This window comes from Cyprinus carpio, chromosome A20 (genome assembly GCF_018340385.1).
Source record: "Cyprinus carpio isolate SPL01 chromosome A20, ASM1834038v1, whole genome shotgun sequence".
NCBI classification, from domain to species: domain Eukaryota; kingdom Metazoa; phylum Chordata; class Actinopteri; order Cypriniformes; family Cyprinidae; genus Cyprinus; species Cyprinus carpio.
Window position 1 is genome coordinate 25,789,280 of NC_056591.1, and position 23,298 is coordinate 25,812,577.

The following is a 23,298-nucleotide window of genomic DNA, read 5'->3' on the forward strand; positions in this document are numbered from 1 at the left end:
AAATTGAAATGAGTAATAATACATTAATTAATTAATAATACTAAAGTGCATTTTTCAAGTGATTAGAGATTATAATAATTTAATTTAAAGTCAAACAAGTTTACTAACAATGCAAATAAACCTAGAATATTAAAGACTACTGTAAAAAGATAATGTGTTGCTAAGGCAGAGTTTTCTATGTTATGCATGAGTGTTTACATTTGATGCCAAGCAGCAGGGCCAGGTTGGGCTCTTTGCCTTGAGCTCTCTCTGTGAGGACACTGCACAGACCCTTCAGATCCAGCAGACACAGGGACATCTCCTTCAACAGGGGCCCGGGGCTCACATTCAGTGTCTCCTCGTCTGCCCGTCTTTGGTTCTGTGGAGATAAAAATACAGAGAGAAAAACACTTTTACACACTCGCAGCAGGGTGAACCAGGACAGAGCCTTTCAAGGGAACGTTCAGAGTTTAATTTTAAATTATAAAAGTACAATGAAGACCTGGCTTGTCACATTTGCCACTGGAGATTTGAGAGAATGGTTATTTTCACCTTCAAATGTTATTCCGGACACAAAGAATGAGTCTGAAGTGTTATTTCAGCATTTTATGCTGCAGTGTGATTTTTTAAAGTAATTATATTGCCAGAGCTTGTAAAATTTCCTAAAAGCCTATTAATTAGATTCACAACAAAAAGACACTAACTGCATAAAAAAATCGAATAAAAGAATAACACAAACGCTACATCTGAAATCACATACTGATATCACTACTATTGCACGAATGTGAAGAGAGAACTAAAATATGAGATTAAGTTTAAATATGAATAATACTAAAAGTAATGAATTGACTAGGGATGCCCAGAATTTTAATATCTTAATATCTCATTTACAGTCAAACATGATTATGTTGGATTACTTATAATGCAAATTAACAAAATATGAAAAAATGTTGTAAAAATGAGAATGTGCTGTGCTGCTAAAACTCGGCAGGATTCGTTTTAAATAATATGTTTTATTCAGGATGAAGGATGCATTAAATTGGCAAAAAGACTATAATTTTACAAAATATTTCTATTTAAATTTAAAAAAAGATGTTATTTTTGTTGTTTTTATTAGTTATTATTACAGAATAGTAAAGGAAAGGTGGTTTGGTTTAAAAATATTTATTAATATGCTTATTCAGTATATATAATAATAAGAAATTACTGAATATATTCAAAAGGAATAAATTAAAATAGAAACAGCTATTTTAAATTGTAATAATATTTATAAATGTTTTTATTATTATATATTATATATATATATATATATATATATATTTTTTTTTTTTTTTACTGTATTTTGATATTAATAAATGCAGACTTGGTGAGCATAAGACTATAAAATGTCTTTTTACTTGTTGTTTGTTGTTTTGATAGATGAATAGATCTGTCAATGCAGATTCAGTTACTTTATTACAAAATATAAACCTACTCAAAAATGTCAGGAATGTGTTGTAAAACTACTCTTATGTAACAGCTGCTTGGAAATGAAATCCTTCTTGTTTAAGGTTCCAGGATCCGTGGTTTAAAAGCAGTTAAATCTGCTGTCCACCACAGCCATCCTTTACATGGGATCTTTTATACTTGGTAATCAAACCTTACAATGTTCGGTGGGTTTCGCATGAGAAGGCAAGTAAGAGCATCTTTGCTAATAATCTGGTGTCTCTGTGGCAGTGGTGTGATGTACGGCTCGGCTCCACCATTGTCTCTGAGTCTGTGTGGATCAGTGCAGCTGTATCACGCATGACTGCGGCTCTCTGCTCTCCCTCACCTTGAGATGGCGTGGTGAAAAATGATGTCCTGAATTCTAACGAGGGCCGGTTGGGTTATTCATGACTCGACTGCCATGGAAAAGCAGGGCAATGAATTTAATGGCAGAAAAATGAGCCTTCAGTCAAGATTTTAACTTCCGTTACTAGGCTCTTCTGTATCGCTTAGGACGAAAAAACCTCAGCGGCACTTTAGAGTCCCTTTGTGGGTGGTTTGGAGTGTCGTACCTGCTGAAGAGTTTTGGAGAGGGTTTCAAGTTCCTCCTCGCGTTCCAAGAGCTGTTTGCGGAGCTCCTGCGTGATTCCCCTCTCCCTCTGCAACTTCTTTTCCAGGGCCTGCAAGGACGAAAGACAGCGGTTAGTGCATGTGCATCAATTCATAATAATCATCAACACTGCCTTATCATCCATCCGATCCAAATCAGCATGTTTATCCTAAAGCTTCCACTATGAAAGGTAGAATATAATGTCTTACCGACATCTCTAGAGCGAGGTTGTCAATCTGCTGCTTCTGATTGCCAATCAGCTGAAACAAAAGGAATCACAGAGTGAATCATTTCACATGCCTTTGGTTTAAAGTGTGTGTCATTTGTCTTAAAACCTTCTACCTACTGTAGACAGCATACTCTATTAGCCAAAAGTCTGGAAACAATTCCAGATGATCTCAAAAATGTTTTCATTTAAATGGTTGAAACTAGTCTTGTAGTCAAACATATATTGTACATATATGTATGTTTGTGTGTGTGTAAAAATTTTTAATTTAAATTCAAATTGTGTAATTTGAATGCACAAAGGAGGAAAAGCAGCCAACTGGTATCCAAAAACCTTTTAGTATTGTAGCGTCTTAAAATTTAAATGAAATATAAAAAAATATTGTTGTTTGTTTTTTGGAATTGTATGCCGCAGTGTGGGAAGAACTTTGAACTGATACATTGATTAAAAAATGAATAAAAAGTTTTGATTTATTCATCAGTTTTTGGTCACTTCCATTGATTCATTTCAATTTCTGGTTACTTCCATATGTTTTATTTCATAGTTTTGTTTAATAGTTTTGATATTCTTAAATGTTGTTCTTATTTGTTGGTATTGTTTTGTTTCCAAACATTTCACCAGTTTTCATTTTATAACTACACAATTTTAAATTGTAATATTACACAATATCACTGCTTGTACTGTATTTTGGTGATATTATATAGATATATATATATATAATATATATATATATATATATGTATGTATGTATGTATGTATGTATATAAACTTATCATTAAAATCTGTTCTGTTTTTAGTGTAAAAATGTAATCTACCAGAGATATATTGATTATAATGTACTATAAGACATCCAAGACAGAGACATCTGGAAATAAAAGCAGCGAATGATTACAATAATGTATTTTTAAGCGCCATTAGGTGCATCATGGGAGATCAGTACCAGGCTGTTCTGGCTCTGTTGTTCTAGCAGGCGAGTGTTTTCCCTTTCCAGCTGCTTCAGGTCCAGCATGGGCAGCCGTACTCCATCCTCCAAGCACTTCTCCACTTTCTCTTGTAGGCTACACAGAGAAGTTTTATCATTCGTTCAGTAAAATGAAACAAGGCACAGAGAGAAATCCTAACAGATCCTCATTATTTATAACAAAGCTGCTGTGGCCTTCCATTATTTTTTCAGTCCGAGCGGATGATTGGCCTGATTTCATTCCCATGTTTACGGCAGGTTTTCTATGTTTTAATAAGAGTACTGGGCACGTTGATCTTCAGCTCATTTAACAAGGACTGAGCACTTTATATTTAAGAAGTGGCTTTCAGAAAGGAAGCAAATCAAAAGCAATGCTTCTGGCTGTGAGCTCGTCTCAATAGAGTGAGTGTGTGAGTGCAGTACCTTTGAACAGCAGCCATGAGCTCTTTCTCCCGCTTGGATTGGGTCTCGATGAGGGCGTCTTTAGTGCCTTTCTTTCTCAGGGCTCTGTTTTCCTCCAGGGTTTTCTCCAGCTGGCCGACGGTATCCTCCAAAGCCTGCTTCTTCCCCTGCACTTCCTGCAACTGAGACGCCACAACACGGACAGAGATGAGTACAGTAATGCTACTACACACCACGAACACTTCAAACATTATAAACACCATTTTCTAATGTTTACTCAAATGTGAAATTTGATTTTGCCCGTGATCAGAATTTTTTTCTTGCTTTCAAGAAAACTGTTCAAATTGTTGTTTTCAGAAACAAGTGAATCATTAAAATATTAGTAAATAAGCATTTCGTAGATTTCGAAATTATTTAACTTACCCAATTAACAAGTAGGTTTTTTTTTATGTTCTAGCATAAACCTTAACTAAATATTGTTAGATTTATGCTTAAAGCAAGACAAAACTATAAACTAGGAAACCTAAATTAAAACAAAACAAAATGTTAGTTTTAATAATTCCCATACTTTCATTTGTGAAATAAATGAAATAATAAAAATAAATAATTTAAATTAAAATAAATTAATTTATAATAAATACAGTTTTTTTTATAATAATGTCTTAAATGTATCTTGTTTAAATGATATTCTGATATTTGTGCTGAAAAGGAAGACTAAAATATAAATGAGTATAATGATTTTATTAGTAAATTGTATTGCATTTAATCCAATTTCAGCACAGAAAATGCAGAAAAAAAATCAGCAGATGTCAAGCAGATCACTCAAAGTGACTCAAACTGCACTGAAGTACTACGCAGGTTAGAAAAATGTGACCCCAAACATTTGTTGTTGACTGCTGGATCATATTAATCCTCCCTACAGCTGTGCATACAAGGAAACTGTACAAAACAATGATTTAATAACCCACAAGTAAGATTATTCCCAACCATAATGAAGAGTGTCTGTCACATGAGAAGCTGTTTGTGCTGATCTATTAGCAGAACGCCGTAGGGAATTACACTGCTGTGCTGGTTTAGCATTGAATGGAGATGTTAAATATGCCCTGATTAACTGAACTAAGATCACTTTTGATTTTTGGGGCTGACAATCAGATTTAAGGTTGAACAAGACGGTGATAAACTAGGAAAAAGTGGCATTTGAGGCGTTGGAATGATAATCAGAAAAAAAATAGTTTTTGGCTAGTTTTGCAGTTTAGGACTTTAGAATAAAGCTGGAGGATGGGCCGTACCTGCTGAGCCTGCGTCTGGACCTCGTCCAGCGAGGGCAGGTCTGCCAGGTACTTCTCCAGCGTCTCGATGCGCTGCTGCTTCTCTAGATTCTGCTCCTGTTCACGCTGGCACTTCTTCTTCAGACTGCTGATGTAGCGGTCACGTGTTTTCATCTGAACCCAAAACACATCTTGTTACTCATTTACCAAGTGCATTATGTACACACAGATTTGTGTGTGAAATCTGTACAAACTTTTCACAAGCAAATCACAATTCGCCAATACCTTAATGAACTTTACATTAATGACAAAATGTTCGAACAACTGAAACCACAAATACGCCAAAATCACATGTGTTGGATGGTCTGCATAGTAAAAATATGATGTTATTTTTGAGAAAATGTTGAGAAAAACAAATCACAATTCACCGATAACTTTCCTGCTAAAATTTATTCTTAACTTACGAAAAAGTTGTTCGAACAACTGAAACCACATGTATGCCAAAATCACATTATAAATAAAAAAATAATACTAATCCACGTCACATTATTTCTGAGAACATTTCTGAAAAGTGTAAATACGTACATAATAAAAATAAAAAAAATCCATGAACGTGACATTACTTCTTTCTATCTGAAATCGTGAGATTAATTGTAAATGTTTTATTTCTAGCTTTTAACTGTAAGAAATAACTATACATATTTTTTTTTAAAAATCAACAACGGCAAACAAACAGACATTTCTTTTGGTTTTAGTACAATGGCACAATAAAAAGCTCATTTTTAAAAAAATGTTTTTATTTTATTTTTTTGTTTTTATTATATTATTATATTTTTCTCATATAGTATTGTGTAGATGTGTAATGAGAGGTCTGTAATCTGTTTTGATGGTTTGGGTGTGTTTTATGCAAATAACTAACTTCAGGCATGCGGTCTCTCCAAATTCATTATTGTTAAACGAAGTAAGAAGTTGTTCTGTGCATACAAATCCAAAATAATCCATGCAGTTATTCAAATATTTTAGTACTACACACGATGCTCATTCACATGTCTTGAATGAAAAGTTCTCACCTTCTCCTCCAGCTTCTTGATATCTTCAGTGTATTTCTGTGTGTTTTGTTTGAGAAATTCGTTGAGGTGGATGACCTCCAGCTCCGCCATAGCTAGTTTACGGCCCAGCTCTCCGTTCTCACAGCACAGGGGACTCATGCGCTCTGGCAGCGTGGACTTCGGACTCTGGCTGGATACTGGACTGTCATATGGAGAGTCCTAAATTAGTGGAAAGAGGCATCAGCGGTAGGTAAGTGACCTTTTTACTGCCATAAGGAAAGTATTTTACATGATTTAATTCAAGGAGACATACCTTAGCTTTGAGCAGATATGAGTCGTCATAGCGCCCCCTGTGGTTTTGGATGACTTGTTGCGCCCTTAACTCGTTTTCCCTGATCCTCGCATGGAGTTGGAGGATTTGCTGCTTTTGCCTAGAAATCACAAATCAGTAAGACACTCAGTATTCACTTTGATTTACTGGCATTCACAGTCTGTTGTACAGCGCTGCTTCAGAGCACTTCTTTGGGGTTCCATGCGGAGAAGTGGTTTTGAAAACAAGCACACTGAAAAATTCCTTTTGATGGAGAGAAATGCTTGCTGGATGGAGTTAGTTTGATTTTGGTGTGGTAGGCTAATTTGGTTTGGTATGTTTTTTTACTTTTGTTGTGATTTTTTAGTGTGTTTTTATTGTTCTTGGTTTGGACATTTTGTGTATGAGCAAAATAAGAGAGTGTGTGGTTAAACATTACTAGATTTAGACCAGCATACTAAATACCAGCAAAATCAGAGAACTGACTGCAAAGCTTTCTCATGGTAACCCATTTTTTTTTTGGTTAGTTAAAGGTGCTGCAAGCTATTTGTTGGGATGTTGTTTTTTTTTGATGGAGGTGATTAATTTATTTGTTGTTATGGATGTTTTTTGTTTGTGATAAGCCAAGATTTTAGAAATATAAACAACAATGTGGCCAAGAAATACTGACACACAAAACTGTAATATATTATATATATATATATATATATATATATATATATATAAATACAAATTAACTGACGTTGTTTCTGACGTAAAAAAATAAATAAATTATTTAATACATATAATAATAATAATAATGTAAGGGGAAACAAGTTTTAAAATATAATTATAGTATAATAATGATAATCATAATAATTCAGAAAAGTGTAATAAATTTTTTTTAAATAATAATAATACAATTTTAAAACAACAATAACAAATAAACAAAAAATGTTTTGGCTTTAGTACAATGGCAACATAAAAAGCTTCCATTGCTTTTGCTATTGTGCTCCTCTCTCAAACTTGACTTTGTAGGGCAGTGTTTTGGAAAAAGAGGGGGAGGTGTCTAAATCTGGAAGAAGTTCCCAAACACTGCTTACAGCACCTTTAATAAAGTGAACAAAAATGTAAACGAGCAATAAACAACCAGACAGCAAATCTGTCATGTGATGTGGAACCCTGAGCAAAAGCAGACTGATGGCCAGCTAAAAGCATTCTCAAGCGTTTCCTCATGTGTAATTCTTGGCAGAGATGCGCGTTACGTTTGTGTCTGAACACAGACAGTGGCCGTCTGCTCTGTGGCACTGCCCCGTCTGTCAGAGCTCACCTAAAGCAAAGCAACACTATCGGTGACGGCGTGATACGAAAATGCTCAAGGTCACAGCAATCACTACAGGGTCACAGCCCCGAACGCAGCCGACAACGTGTTAAATTAATGAAACACTGTTAATGAAGCATCTGGCCCCTCCTCAGAAACAGGAGCTAATGACTAACCTCCAGACACAAACAGATGAATCCATTATTTTGTTTACGCGGGAGGTCAGTATAGGCCTTGTTTGACAGGAAATGATGTGTAGAAGCAGTGGCATGGCCTTTTTTTGGCTAGGGTGAGTGATTTTTTTAATTGTTAGACTATGTATACATGCATCAGATGGACATTTTTAACCCCATTTGAATAAATATTTACCTAAAAATGGTCTTATTCTTTGAGCACAACTGAGCACTCTAAAAGTGTCTTTGTTTACTCACCGGTCAATCTCCAGTTCTCTCTGCCTCAGGAGTCCCTCCTTAATCTTTACCAGGGTATTGACAGGGAGAGACGTTCCACCCGGCATCTGCACAAAACAACAATTATAGCATTAGAACTCCTCATCTAGTAAACACGCGGGGTCAGGCTAGCGTGTACTTATGGTAAGCACACTGTAATTAGCATACTCTATTATCATAATAACCATCAGCAACAAAGCCACGCAGCATTACAGTGAAGAACTCCAGGGGGATTGTAAAGGTCTCTTCTCGCCTCGAGTCTTTGGGCTACCGAATCTAATTTTGCATTTGTTTATAACTTTACTTGCATGGTTCTTCCGAAGAACTGCATGACTCCCTGAAAGTATGTGATCTGAATTACAAATAAATGTAATAAAACATATCTATCCATTTAGAATTTTTAGGTTATCGAAAACAACAGCCACACATATAACATGTAGTTTCCCCATAGCTCTCAAGTCAGTATGTACACAATCTTCAGCAGTGCATGCTTGAGTGAAGGGTGACGGGTCATGGCTCTTTAACACAAAGATCATTAGGGTACTAAATGAGCACATTATAAATGGCCCATTGATGTGCTATCAGAGAGCTGAAAGAACCCACTAAATGATGTCTAAATGAAACCCACTGATGATGTCACAGTTCACACTAAATATACACCAGACATGAACTCTACTGTATAACACACTACAGCACAATTATTTTTATGATCCATATTGTATATATGGGAGATTGGGGTTAGTGTGTCACCTCTTTCATGTGAAACGTAATTTTCAGATCTTTCTAAATATTTGTAAAAAAAAAAAAGAAAAAAACTTTATAAAACATTATTAAAATACAAAAATATAACAAAAATATTTTCAATATACTTAATATAATTTTATACATGTTTTATATATATATTTATATATATATATATTTCTTATATATATATTATTTTTTTTTTTTTCAATAAAAGATTTTATGTTACTACTTTATTGATATAATCAGATCTATAAAATAAGCAAATAAAAATAATAATAATAATAATAATTTTTACGTATTTAATATAAAATAATTTTATACATGTAATACATTTAAAAATTAATTAATTAAAATGTTTCTAAAAAATATAATCACTACTTTATTCAGATCTATATTCAGGATTTGCATGTTTCCTGTAATGAAATTACAGTTAATAATTTCAAATTAGTTATTTAATTTTAGAAATGTATATTTTTAAATGAATTACAATGACATTTTTAAATTATTTATTTGTAAAAATCTATACTTTCAAATTAGTTTAGAAACTGTAAAATCTTTAACACATTATTTTCTTTAATGTCAAATTATATTCATTTTAATTATTTTTATTTCATATTTCCAAATTTATTAAATTATTTACAATTAATATAAATTCAATTATTAACTTTTTTACTTTAATCATAAGATGCCTCCAGAGTCATTCGTTATTGAGTCTTTGTAATCCAAGAAACTCTTCAGAATCAAAACAACTCTTTATGAGTCCTGCACTTGTACACTGGATACGGATTGGTATATTTTATCCACAGAGACCATTGGCTGCCGTCCACTTGACTATGCATTCAACTGATGTGGTTGCGCAGGAGCAACAGCAGATGCCAATTACACAACCAGTTATCAGATCTATTAACTTCATTTACATCAACTCTTTAAAATAGTGCATATTGTTTTCCTGACCTGACTCCGCCAGACTCACAAATGCCAACCCTATAAATGCGGCACATATCAGTGGCGCACTCAAGCCTGCAAACATGCCTTTATTTGCCTCTAGAGAGGTTTTAGTCCCAGCAGCAAACTGCGCAGTGATAAGAAGGCAGGTGCCACTTTCATTGCCAGGCCTCCCTCAACTCTTCACATAGCTGAAGATATTTTTAACAGTCAGTGTGTGGTATACACACTCCACAGTGTGTGCGCTCCAATCACCAACCACTCGCACAAAGGGAGCTGTGCAGAAGGAGTCCATAACCAGTTGGGTGGTTGGCAGCAGCGACAAAAAACACAGGCTGGGAAGCAGATGACAGAGACTGGATGGCAGTTCGCTCTATTCTCTCTTAACCCAAAAATGAAAAACAGAATGAGTTTCTTTCTTTCTGCATAAAACGGGTGCAAAACCACTGTTAAAACTTGTAAAAGTAGTCTATACAGCTACATTTAAGTGAATAACAGATGGAAATTTAAGCTGCTGTTGACCTAGTGCCTTTGTGATTGAATCATTTAGAAATTCCCAGAGGTCCCTGATAACTTACAAACTAAATAAACCCTTCTGTAGCTCGAGACAGTAGAACATAGATCTATCAACAGCAAGGGTATGGGATCAAATCCCAGTAAAAGTTATATAAACATAATCTTAATGAAATTAAAATGTAATATTAGTGAATATTAGTGTGATATTAATGAATTTTAATTGATATTTTATTGTTTTTTTATTTTTATTTAATAATTTTAATATTTTAATAAACAACTAAAAACACTACAGAGATTAAACTGATGTCATATTTTGAGTTTATTATTTTTACAAAGGTATGAATATATCACTGGATTGGATTTGCCAATAAAATATGAAACCAAGAGCTATTCACTTAAAAAAAAGATAGCACAATATTCATAAAAGCCCGACCAGCACATAATTAAAATGACTTATTTTGCCCTTAAATGGCAAAATTTTTTTTTTTTTTTTTTTTATTAAATAATCCTTTAACACAAAAGAAGTATTATGAGTATTATGGGGTGGTATTTTCTGGGTTGGTTGAATTTATTTGTAATTAATTATTTTTGTTTTTTTTTTTTATTGTTTTTTTTGTTTCCTTGAAGCAGCTGTGACAGGTGGAAGTAGGCTAACCATTCAAGCAAATTAAAGTCAGCAGCCCTGTGACGACTCCATGCATCTGACCAGCAGGCTTTACGTTGAAGAGTGGAGAGCGTGTAGGCCAGGACATAGCTGTCATTCCCCACCAGCTTGTCTCTGCGGAGGATGTTGTCACCACATGCCAGAAGTATCGCGCCATTCCTATCAAGACCAGGACCTTTACACTTACATAAGATATTGTTGACCCTAGGCCTCCACAAATCTGTCATAAATGCAGGCTGTTAGATGTCTGCACTGACTTATGGCATCAAATGAGTCAGTGTTTTCCATGATAAATATTACTTATTAATAACTAAACAAGCTACAAAGCATGCATCATAGCAGATAAATCCCACTGACAGCACAAAGAACATAGCGTCTGTCCTCTAGGTAAGTGGGCACCTACTGGGAATAAATGTTTAAAAAAGTTTACCAAATTTTATGCTATTATATAAACTAAAAGCTTTATGAGTCAGGAGTCTAAACTTGTTCGTCCACCTGCTTCACACAGCATGTGACGGCACTTTTTGTCTCCTTCCACGCGGCCATTTAAATAGTCTAAGAAAGGAACAGCTGCTTGAGGAAGGAACCTCATTCATTACAGTAGACTGAGGCCAGAAAATACAAAATGCTGTGTCTTTAATTTTATTCTCCCTTTGGTCCTCGTTCCCCTCGAGTCAACAACTTTGAATAGGTCTTCACTTGAGAATGGATAAACCTCCTCTGCATATTCTATTATTAACAACTACCACATTAAAAATCCATATTAATCACCACAATAAATCACTTGATAAAAGCGCAGATGTATTAAATTTTCCTATTGAAAAAGGTTTGGGCAGGACATACCAGAGAGTACATGCTTTTGGTCAATATTCCAGGAGGAGATGCACATATATTGAAACTTCAATACCAATAAGCAGATAATTATGTTGATGTTATGGTTAATACTGGAATCTATAATTCTAATTCTTATTCTAAATTCTAAAAATTGTGTAAAAATATTATAAAAATGTTATTTTTACAAAAATCATTTATAATAGTAAGTATAAAATAAAATAAAAAATCAATAGTTTAAAATGCAAGGAATCAAAATATTATAAATGATACTTTAAACACTATATGGTGGCAAAGATAATCAGAATATGAAATTAAATATGCATTTTTTTAATTCAAATAAATAAATAAATAATACATACATCCTGTATGGTACTAAATGTATTGTGCAACCCCTGTAAATTTTATTAAAAAATGAAAACAATTAAATAAAAATGTAATTCAGTTAATTGTTTAGGTGCAACAGAAATTCATCAAAGCTAGCAGACATAGCAAAAGCAAAAGCTAAAATATCTAAAATGACTCTCTAAAAATGTAGCTCAGTCTAGTAGCCTTTAAAAAGAGCGATTCTCCCACAGAGGACGGATGCCCTTGGTGAACAGTATAAAAGTCAGATCCACTCTCTCAAATGCAGCAAAGAGCACAGGAAAGGTCTGATGCCTTTCGGCTACAGCACATGAACAGTTTCACTCTGTCACATTGCACAGCTAATCTGGTGCCAATTCCCTGAACTCTATCACACCCTGCCACTGCGCTCCCTCCGAGGCCCTCCAGACAGCCGTCCATCTACCTCTTGGCATTCTGGGACAACACAAGGGAGACACGCTGGCTCCTTTCGAGGTGGCAGTACTCAGAATTGCCTATAAAGGCAGTGCTGTGGCCATTTGTAATGCAGCGGGGAGTTCAGCAGTGTGTTATATAAGAATCACCTGTCCGTTTTAAGCACAGGTAGCTGATATCTCCAAGTGTTCGCTTAAAGCTAGATTCAGAATACTCACTGCATTAAAAAACTATGAATATAAAATTGAACATACCGTTTCACTAAAAAATTATTTCAGCAATTAAGCTATGCTTAAAAATGTCTTGGCATTAGATTAACCAACAAAATATTTAAAAAAGTGATTTTTATTTAAAAGAAGAAAAAGCAGAAACACCTTACTTTTTAGGGGTTTAAATGATAAAACAACAGATGCATCATTCAAAATAAAGACAAAGCTTATTTTGACATTTAATTCACACTTAATGTATGAATTTCATTGGACTGGACTAAAAACCAAGTGATATTTATTTGAAAGACATTTTTTATGAAATTATATACTATAAATATTATAAAACATTTCTAAAAACTTTTTTGTATAAATGATAAAACAACAGATATACTGTCCATAATAAAAAAAAGTATTTGGACACTTGAAATGTATGAATGTCATTGCATTAGATTTGGCAACAATTATTATAGCATAATTATATAATATTTATTTGAAAAATAAACAAGCACACTTTTTAAAGCAAAATATTTATAAAAAAAAGGGTTTGTTTAAAGTTTCAAAAAATGACAAAACAACAAATATACAATGTGAAAAAAAAAGATTTTTCAAAGTTGTAAATAAAACAAAGATTATTGGAGTACATTTGACAAGAAAATACTATTTCAGGTTTTCTACGTCAAAATGTCATGTTTAATTCAGTGTTACTTTCTGGAATTTACTGAGTGAAAATTGTTACACTATTTTATTTTTTCTGTGCGTTGTTCAAAGTAATAATAATAATAATAAATGTGGTCACTTAAGCAACACTAAAAATGGAATTGCATAGACATACTGTAGATTAGATTTAGCAAGAAATCAAAATCAAGGGATATTTATTTAAAAAGAAAGACAGCACAAGCAAACTTTTTAAGGATAAAAAGAAGATTTTTTTTAGGTTTCAAATGATACAACAACAGACATATTGGTCAAAATGAAAAGCAACAAAAACATATTTCACTTCAACACCTGTTTAAACGTGAAGAAATTACTTCATAGATCCTCTTAAAACGGCTCCAGTTAGTTAAAAGTACATGCAATTAAACTGCAATTTAAAAAGTTAATTCTGAGAAAAGCTTATGCAGCATTTATTTACAGATACCACTTATGTGTAATGAAATTACATTTAGACATTTTAATTGTCACTTGAGTGTCCGAATTCCTCTTTTGGTGGTTGTTTTATAAAAAAATTTTTTATGAGGAAAAGGAGGCTCTGTTTGTGTGTTCTGGTGACAGCTGTTGGATCCGGGGAGCGGGTGTGCTAAGCTGAATGATGAGGTAAGACATGGATGTATTGCACCTAACGAGCAAACTTTCCAGCACTGGCCAGAGGGCATGGCACAGGCGAATGGACAATGTGTATGCATGCACATGGCAACAAGGCATTTACATGCCATAAACACTCTGTAAACGAGGTACGGCGCACAAGGTCACCAGAGAGGACTGACCTCCTCCCTTTTAATGAGCTTGTCCAAAAAGAACGGCACGTCTACCAAGCCAATCGGCACACACGTTGTCCTGTTGCATTGGGATTATGGCAGTGTGAACAACTAACACACTAACTAATGCACATTAAAAAGATCTGAGGAACTATATGATGAAGGAGTATGGGTTTATGCTGGTTCAATCCTGGTTTAGAAGCATAGCTGTGGTGCTCACCAACAAAAACCTTTTCTGATGAAGCTGAGGTCTGGTAGAAACACATGGACATCATTTTTAACAACACAACCCTAAAACTTCGGCATCTAGTGTGCATTTTGAAGACTTTTTAGACACTGACATTGTTTTGGTCAAGTGGTGATCATCCAGACTTTGCCAAAAACAGTTTGGCAATGGCTGGAGGCTACACTGAAATCAGATACCATCACAATGCCCTCTCCATTCCTCATGTCCTCTTCAAGCTCTTAGAGCTTCCCTGACTACTGAACAGCTCCTTAAAAGGAAGAGAACTTTGGGATGCTTTCATCTCAAAATAAAAAATGCAAGAAAGTTCACAGAGCCCCTGAGGATGCTCTTAAAACACAGGTTGAAGATGTTTATAGTCTATTAGGATACAAGTCTCATAGACAATCTCCTCAATGAAACCGGTCATTTAGAACACATGCTGTTCTGGCCGCAACATCAAGAGAATATCTGTATTAATCCACCGACTGGAATCGCCAGTGAGAGCGAGAGCTGCCGGATACAGTTACAGAGTAAATTCAACCAGGGCTGAACGGTTCAGTAATGGGGAACTGTGTGCAAATGCTAGAAAAACAATATATTAAGCACAGTTATTATTTGCAAATATTTCTGTTTTGCTTGTTTAGATGTTTCTGAACCTATTTAGCATGAGCAGCAGGGAAAAGCTTAGCAAAATGTGTCACCACCTTAATATAGATGCACAATTTGTCATGTGACATTAAATTTAGACAAAGCCCATGATATACAGCTATCTGTAAGTTAGAGATCCACATGAAAAAAAAAAAGATAAAAATGATTTTAATAGTTAAAAGCTTTTTCTCTGGAGTAAGTTAATTTTATACATTTCATAAATTGTTATGCATGCAAAATTAATTCATGTCCATTCAAATGTAAACATAATTATAGTAAACTTAATCAATACATAAATTAAATAAATATGTTTTTCTAGTTTCCTTCATTTTCCTTCAATGTAAAATCTTCAATAACACAATAATGCTACTCTATCAACTAATAAATATTTACATTTAATAAATAAATTATTATTATTATTTTTTTTAAACCTGGATAAATTTATTTTCATTTTGCTTCCTATTTAATATTTGACCCACAAAATAAATAAATAAATACATATATAATATTATTAATCTGTCAATTAAAACTGACAGTAAAATTTGCATCCAAATGCAGGATATACTATAATAAATACGATCCATTTTATAAATTTTTGTAAAAAAAAAAAAAAAAAAAAAACGAGAGAAAGAAAGCGAGAGCTCAGACCCCTCCTACGCATCTCTTTTCTTTTCTCTCTCCTCCTATACTCCACCCCTCCACTTTTTCTGCCATAAACTTCCGAACGCCACATTGCTGCCACAGACCCTTCTTTCATCTAAAACCAGAGCAACAGGATTGAACCCCAATACTCTACATCTACAGTTAAGGTAGGTAAAATTTTCTTGTATATCAGTTTCAGGATGGCCCACAATGGTTGTCACATTTATCACATTTGACTATTGTGTCTAGTGCTGCTTGATGAGCAACTCGTGACATTTTTAGGACGTCAAGTTTTTTTTTAAAATGCATCTGTGAATCCGAAACCAGCTTAAATTCACAGGGTTTTCTTAAGATCAATTAGTTGATGAGGCTATTTAAAATTTAAGATCTCATTGAGATTGAACAGAGGCATGCATATGCATTTTCACAGGCGAGAATGCAGACGATATATTTTTTGGTTATAAATAATCAGAGGGTTATTCAACAGTTACCTTTTGTATTTTACTTTCATAACTTTACACAGCAGTGGACGACGAGTCAGAGATTAATCAGAGTTTTGATGTTTGGGTCTGTCTGCTGGTCTTTGTAAGTGCTGCTCTGTGTGCTCACGATAAACAGCGAGCCAGACACATTCTTCTCCCAGCACAAATCGGGGAGACGTGACCTAGACTGACTTCGACCTATACACAACACTGCACATTTGCACTCTGACAGCCCTTCATTTCAGCACAAATGAGCTCGCTGCATTCACTGCGGCCCTGCAGAGGAGGAAAGGTTAGATGCGTACAGAAGAACCACACCACAGGCTGCACACATCCAATTGTGTTGGCTTTTGCATTGGACTGAGGCAAAGATCAAAGCAATAAAGATGTACAAAAGAAATTAAGATGCTTACACAAAAACTAAATACACTATATGTATTTGTACCAACATTTCATAATAATATATGACAGCATAATTTATTATTAATTTATTAATAAATGTAGCATTAATGTATTATTTAATTTTATTATTAATTTGATAACTAATAATTTATTGTATAATTTCATATAAAGCATGAGAAAAATGTATATATATAAAATCACCAAACATTATAAATACATTTTATATAATTTATTTTATAGTTGTATATAATTTATATTAAATATGTAAAAAGTATATTTTGTCACACAAGATTCTTAATTTTTATATATATATATATATATATATATATATATAAATAAAATACTGCTATCTATTATTACATAAAATATATATAAAAAATAAAAATTCATAAAAATAGGTTTTAACTTTTTTTTTACGTTATATGAAATTCAGCATGTTTTTTTTTTTAAGTCTGTTTAACGCACTATAAGTTAAAATGACTTGCACAACCAAGTTGATTATATCAACTTTGATAATTTAAGGCAGCAACTGAAGTTTTTAAGTTGAAAGAGGTGGATTTTTTTTCCAGTATAAGTGACCATTCAAAATATGCATCAAAATTTCAAAACTGCTGCGAATGAAACTGCAGTAAATGGAAAATTCTCTTAATGAGAGAATGAATCTGGAGCATGAATTGATGATTTGCTTCACTTTTGTCCAGTATTGCATCTCTAAAACACTAGTTTCAGAGTTTCCACTTTTTCACTGATTCTTCACTGAACTGTAAGAAATTATATAATTTCTATATCTGAAAGATCTGAAGCTTCAAAGCAATAAAGGGACAAAAAGAAATATTAAATATCAATATGTTACTGTATCAGCACAGCCGTAGTGTGCATGGCCAATAATGTCTGTCCTAAAGCCAGTTCAACAGGCACTCTCCTACCTGTTAAGAGTCATGCCCTCACCAAGCCACAAAAAACCCCACTGCATTGCTCTACAATGTCATCATGGAAAGTTCAGCGTTGAGGCCAACTGAGTGCACTTGCTCAGCCTCACGTCGACTTATTTGTACAGCAGAGGGTAAGAAAATATGCACATAAACATACACAGGCTTGGGAAATCTCCCAGCCAGCCTTTCAGATGATTTCCTTCTTTGGTGCGATTCCATCTTATTTTTGCTCCGCTTGTTGCAACTCTCTTGGCTCTCTCTGTGCATTTCAGTGAAGATGTGTTGCTGTATTTCACCAAAGAATGGCTGGAGAGAGTTGATGCAAATCTGCTCAGAATAGCCATATGAGGAAGGGTCTCTTAAACATGACCTGCTCGATACCCTCCTAAGGAGACTGTTAATGATCTTATCATTCCCAGTGGTGAAGGGGGACATGACTCCTGGCTAGCTAACTAGGGTGCTGGAATGCTGCAGCCCTGTGGTGTTGACAAACATCTCTCCAAAGCCCATCGTCACCAGCAGCGCCTTTATCTCCACTATGTCACGTTCAGCCTGACATATGGACTGCTCCACTTCAGGCTTCACTATCAGTCACTCGCACACTTAACGTCTTTCTTCAGTGACACCGGTCAGCTGGACATAAGTAACACTATGAAAGCAAGCAGTGTGGAAGTGTAGGTTGTACCTTTCTGTAGCTTAGTGTCAATCATTCAGCTGAAATAAAAAAAAAACATTGAAAACTTTTCAAGTTGAGATGAAACTCTTAAAACTTATAGCGAGGAAAATACACAATGCAAACCGTCCAATTATTAACATTTTAAACAAACCATTTTCCTAACACTTTTCAAGTGCTTTTCTTCAATCACTCTACACAAATGGCCAACACTAGTAGGCATGTGCAAAATGACATATTTTAAATAGCATCTTGTTGGTGGGTTGTTTGAACAACTAGATGACCAGTCTTAAAGAAGCTCCTGGCCACGGTTTGAATGGAATATTGTGACCACCAAAGGTCATTCCTAAGAATAACCTTACTGCGGGCGAAGCAGATAACGCAACACAGCAGCCAATGAGAACACAGGCCACAGGTGCTTCCGTGTCCGGGACGTTACATGCATCCGTAAGACAGAACTCCCTACAGATTTGAGGAGACTGGAATGAGCAGCAGTCTGAAAGAGCGAGATAAGCTCGTCTAAGACGAGAGCCTCACACTAATACGCAAAGATTTATCATCAAGGCCACTTTATCTTTCAGTCGAAAACAGGGCTTCATCTAATCCTTTCGGAGACGAATTGCTATATCCTGATTTAGGCTGTTTTGTACACAAGCAAAATCACCAATATAAAACATCTTTCTGAAGCCACCTCTTTTTATTTACTCAGAGCCAAGACGGGATAATGAAAAGAAATAAGCTCACTCCTACACCGCAAAGACGGTTACATAAAGACACAATAGGTGCTGCTGAAGTCTCATCCTGCAAGCATTCAATAATAATAATAGGTTAATGACGTTGTGCTTGAAGTATGATAGACCAAGGCTTTGTACAAGTGCATCTTTGGGTGTAAAAGCAAGAGTAAGACTGCAAAATCCACTCTGAAAGAAGAATCCAGAGGAATCGAGACCCCTGTGGTTTTAATTTTAAGGAACCTGTGAAGCATCTGCCTTAGGTGACACATCAGAAACTGAAACTATTCAAGGCATAAAAATGCTCTGTTTGAGACTAAAAGCCATTTCATTTGACTTGCATCACAGTTAGCAAATGCACTGAATGCTATAAAGTGTCAGCCACAGTGAGCACCATTCAAACTATTTCAACTTTGACCACTGGCCTTTTAAAACACAGCTGATGATCAATGGAAAAGTCACACAGTGCACACTATTGTTCAAAACTACTTGGGGTCAGTAAGATTTTTTTTTCATTTTTGAAAGAAATGTATCGCTTTAAACAGCAAAAATGTGTTGCATTGAAAATCAATCGAATCAAGGGACTGTAAAAGGCATTTATAATGTTATAAAATATTTCTATTTCAAATAAATGCTTTCTATTCATCAAAGGATCCTGAAAAAATTAGTTTCTGCAAAAATATTAAGCAGCACAACTGTTAATTTAAAATCGAATAGAAAATTGTATAAAATGAACATTTTAATTGCAATAATATTTCACAATATTACTGCTTTTACTGTATTTTTAATATTTACCTAATTCAAGCTTGTTGAGCATAAGAGGCTTCTTTCATTAAAAAAATCCTAATGTCCTCAAAGTCAGTCATACATGTTTGGAACGACATGAAGGTGAGTAAATGATGATAGATCTTTCATTTTGGGATGAACTATTGCTTTAAGGACACTATATAGTGTCAGCATCTTCTGAAACATCTACCAAACCTGCATGTCACGTGTGAATCTGCACATTCACTCTTTCATCTCCTGCTCCTTTCCCTCAGCCTCCGTATCCACTGGCAACCGGATCACCTCCTTCATCACCACAACAACTAGCACTCCTTCCTCCCCACTTCACAGTTCTTCTGTCCTTCCTTTCTCTCTCCTCTCTCTGCCCACCACCCCTCGGCATGGAGAAGGTGCAGCACATCACGCGGGCGGCCATTCGGCGGGCGTCCCTCATGGAGGTTCCCCAGCAGGCCAAGCAAAACACGCAGGAGCTCTTCGTCAACTTCTGCCTCATCCTCATCTGCCTGCTGCTCATCTACATCATTGTCTTGCTAATGTGAGAGGGAGGGGCCAATTGCATTGAGGGGTGGGATGGGCGGGGCTATTTATTATTTTATAGAGGCTTTTGAGTAATTGGGTTGTACACGGCATGATTTCTGTGTAAACAACTTGTTTGTAAACAGCACATCCAGAGCAACACAAGAACGTGGTTAAACAATATGAGTTTTAATGGAAGTTGCCGATATCAATAACTATAGAGTCAGATTATTAAAATGCAAATATATATTTGATAATGTCTCTCACAATTTAAATGCATCATTTAATTTAATTTGGGCTAAATGCATGTATCCTAAGCAGAAAAGCCAAATTTCTTAATGCACTGTGCCATTGTGAGATTGTGAGGCAAAATTAATAGTAAATTTAAATACGGAGTATAATTAAACATATATTTAATTTAACATAAAAAATACTGACAAAAATAGATATGTTACTGTTAAAAAGTTTGAGGTCAGTAAGTTTGGTTTCTATTTTCATTTCTTTTAAGAAATGAAAACTTTTGTTCAGCATATATGCAATAAATGTATGAAAAGTGACTGTAGAGACATTTATAATGTTACACAAAAATGTATTTCAAGTATCACTGTTTCCACAAAAAATATTAAGCAGCAACTGATGATGAAAATATTTAATGAGCACCAACTCAGCTTTGTCATCATAGAAATAAAAAAAAATCTAAATACATTAAAACAGAAAACAGTTATTTTAAATTGTAATAATATATCATAATATTACCTTTTACTGTATGTTTGATCAAATAAATGCAACCTATGTGAGCATTAGAGACTTTAAATCTACCAGACCCCAAACTTTCGGACATTAGTGTACAGCACAATTTATTAGGATTTAGTTAAACAGGATTGGAGCTCCATTTTCTGGGAATCTGAAGAACTGACCAGCCTTCACTGTGAACTTATGCTGCATGCAAGTGTCTCTCCGTGTGTCTGTCACCACCCCATCACTGCATGTCACTGCATGTCGCCTGAGGGATTTTGACTGAGCCACGTCTTCTGTTCCACACTGTGCCAAACCGAAAAACTCTTGCTCAATAAAAACATTACACGATCACCTGCGTGCAATAAAAAGTGTGCAGTTTCTGCTTTGACTGATACTCCCACTGTACTAATTCAGTTAATCAATCGAAACCAGTATTAAGCTGGTTTACTAGTTAATGAGACCTAACACCCAAGAAAACCAGTTATTGTTGTTGTTTTAAATGACTCTGTCTTATCAGCAAAGCTCATGCAGTCTGTCAATCATGTTTAGCTCCTTCCACGGGATGTAAGAGACCAGCGTGATGTAACCTGCTCATCCTCCTTTTCACTGGGAAACAAGAACCACCTCCACTTGGGCTACACGACACCACAGCTGAACCCGAACAACCCTGCAAATCTCCAGCCCATCAATATGGATCTGATCAATAACCGAGGACTAAACCTGCTGCTCAACTTCCTGCTTATAGTAGTGGCTCTACTGCTCATGCTCATTCTGGTCAAGCTCATGTGATGCAAAAATGGCCAGAAAAAAAAAAAAAAAAAAAAAGGGTATGAGAGAGACGTATGTTTCAGAGACTCCTACTCTATCTACCTCCAAAACCATTTTAAAGATGCCTTACATGACATTAGACTGACTTCCACACCAGACAGGCCTGTGCAAAATGATTGACAGGCAGAGAACGTTTCTGATTGGCTAGTTTCTGATGTAGTTCCCTATTTCACTATGTGCTTTCCACTGTCACAGAGACTTTTATTATATTACATTTATGCATTTAGTAGTGTTAAAAATGATCAGTTACAACACTGTTAACCTACAATACACGCTTTGCTCGAGCTCAATGGAGGAGTAAGGTAAATACTAAAAACTGATTTCCACCACATTAATCTCAAATATGTAAAACATTCTATAAAATTAAAAAATGCTGCTAAATTTTAGTTCAAAATAAAGTGAAGCTTTAAAAGTGATAGGAAGTAGATGCATGTTTTGCTTCCCTCTAGTGGTTGCTGCCTCTTACTGCATTCAAAAATAACAACACAATCCCATAACAATAGGATTTACCTCAAAATGAGATTCTTTTTTTTTTGTGAACAACAGGTTTGGATTTAAGAACATTGTTAAATGAAGTACAGTGGAAAATATAGGTGAGCTTTCAAATCACACAACACCACTGACGGTATACTTACAAATACAACATGCATTTTTTCCGGCAATAAAAGCTGTAGATATGCATTCCTTATAAGATGTGTTTCATAAACTGAAGGACACAGTTATCGTTTTAATACGAATACGCACTGGTCTGCCTATAATATAATCCAAAAATGTAATCTTTATACATTATTTATACAATCACTGTGTTGTTGTTAATATCTGTGTGAATAGATTTATGAACTAATACTAATAAATTGGAAGGAATTACTGTGCAGTGCAGGCATTTTGGACAAATAAAGCAAGCACTGCAAATAAAACACTTGCACTGATAACAATATGCTTTTGTGTGTTTTTGTGAGCTGAATAAGACATTTCGAGACTCAGGCAAAGAATATCAAAGATATCAGCAAATATTCAAGTCCTGCAGAGTCCATTTAGAACAAACACTGGGTCTTTACTACTAAAAACAGACAGTCGTCAAAGAAGACCACAGTCAACATGAAATCAGAAGGGACCTAATCAACTTTCTTAATGCATGATTCACTGGTGCACATTCTTTCAATCATAACCTTGTTCTGTCTCTAAAATCACTTTCCTTTTCGGCTGATGTCAAGAATCTATCTTACCTTTCAAACTACCTTTTAAATATTAAATTAATAATTTAAAGATAAATTTAAATTCATTATTTTAAAATTATTATTATTATTATTTTTTTTTAATGAAAATGTTAGGAGGTCTGGAAATGTTAGAAGTTTGAACTACTAGCCAAACGGACAGAATATTTTGTTGTTTTTGTTTAGCCTGAACAAGATTAATTAGTGATTTTATCACACTAGCCTTATATTGACAGATAATGTGTGGATTTGTATGTTTATTCTGGTGCACTGGTTGCCCAGTTGCCATCCATTG

At 34.8% G+C, this 23,298-nt stretch overlaps 2 protein-coding genes across 2 annotated transcripts in view; one reads left to right on the forward strand and one right to left on the reverse strand.

Annotated features, from left to right (window-relative positions):
* LOC109104756 (centrosomal protein of 85 kDa-like) overlaps positions 1 to 23,298 on the reverse strand; it is a 48,821-nt gene that overhangs the window by 2,785 nt on the left and 22,738 nt on the right. Inside the window, exons 6-14 of the mRNA XM_042778357.1 lie at positions 8,004 to 8,089; positions 6,276 to 6,393; positions 5,984 to 6,181; positions 4,935 to 5,087; positions 3,667 to 3,827; positions 3,223 to 3,340; positions 2,266 to 2,316; positions 2,019 to 2,126; positions 199 to 358 (exon numbers count right to left, since the gene is read on the reverse strand). Of these exons, the coding sequence (XP_042634291.1) occupies positions 199 to 358; positions 2,019 to 2,126; positions 2,266 to 2,316; positions 3,223 to 3,340; positions 3,667 to 3,827; positions 4,935 to 5,087; positions 5,984 to 6,181; positions 6,276 to 6,393; positions 8,004 to 8,089 (1,153 nt within the window). The remainder of the gene's footprint in view (positions 1 to 198; positions 359 to 2,018; positions 2,127 to 2,265; positions 2,317 to 3,222; positions 3,341 to 3,666; positions 3,828 to 4,934; positions 5,088 to 5,983; positions 6,182 to 6,275; positions 6,394 to 8,003; positions 8,090 to 23,298) is intronic.
* LOC109104747 (cardiac phospholamban-like) lies at positions 15,728 to 22,721 on the forward strand. Its single transcript, XM_019118027.2, has 3 exons — positions 15,728 to 15,868; positions 19,962 to 20,242; positions 21,511 to 22,721. The coding sequence occupies exons 2-3, from the start codon at positions 20,088 to 20,090 to the stop codon at positions 21,527 to 21,529; spliced, it is 174 nt and encodes a 57-aa protein (XP_018973572.1). The 5' UTR covers positions 15,728 to 15,868; positions 19,962 to 20,087; the 3' UTR covers positions 21,530 to 22,721.

Coding starts and splice junctions, on each gene's coding strand:
- LOC109104747 (XM_019118027.2), top strand. CDS start 20,088: ATGGAGAAGGTGCAGCACATCACGCGGGCGGCCATTCGGCGGGCGTCC.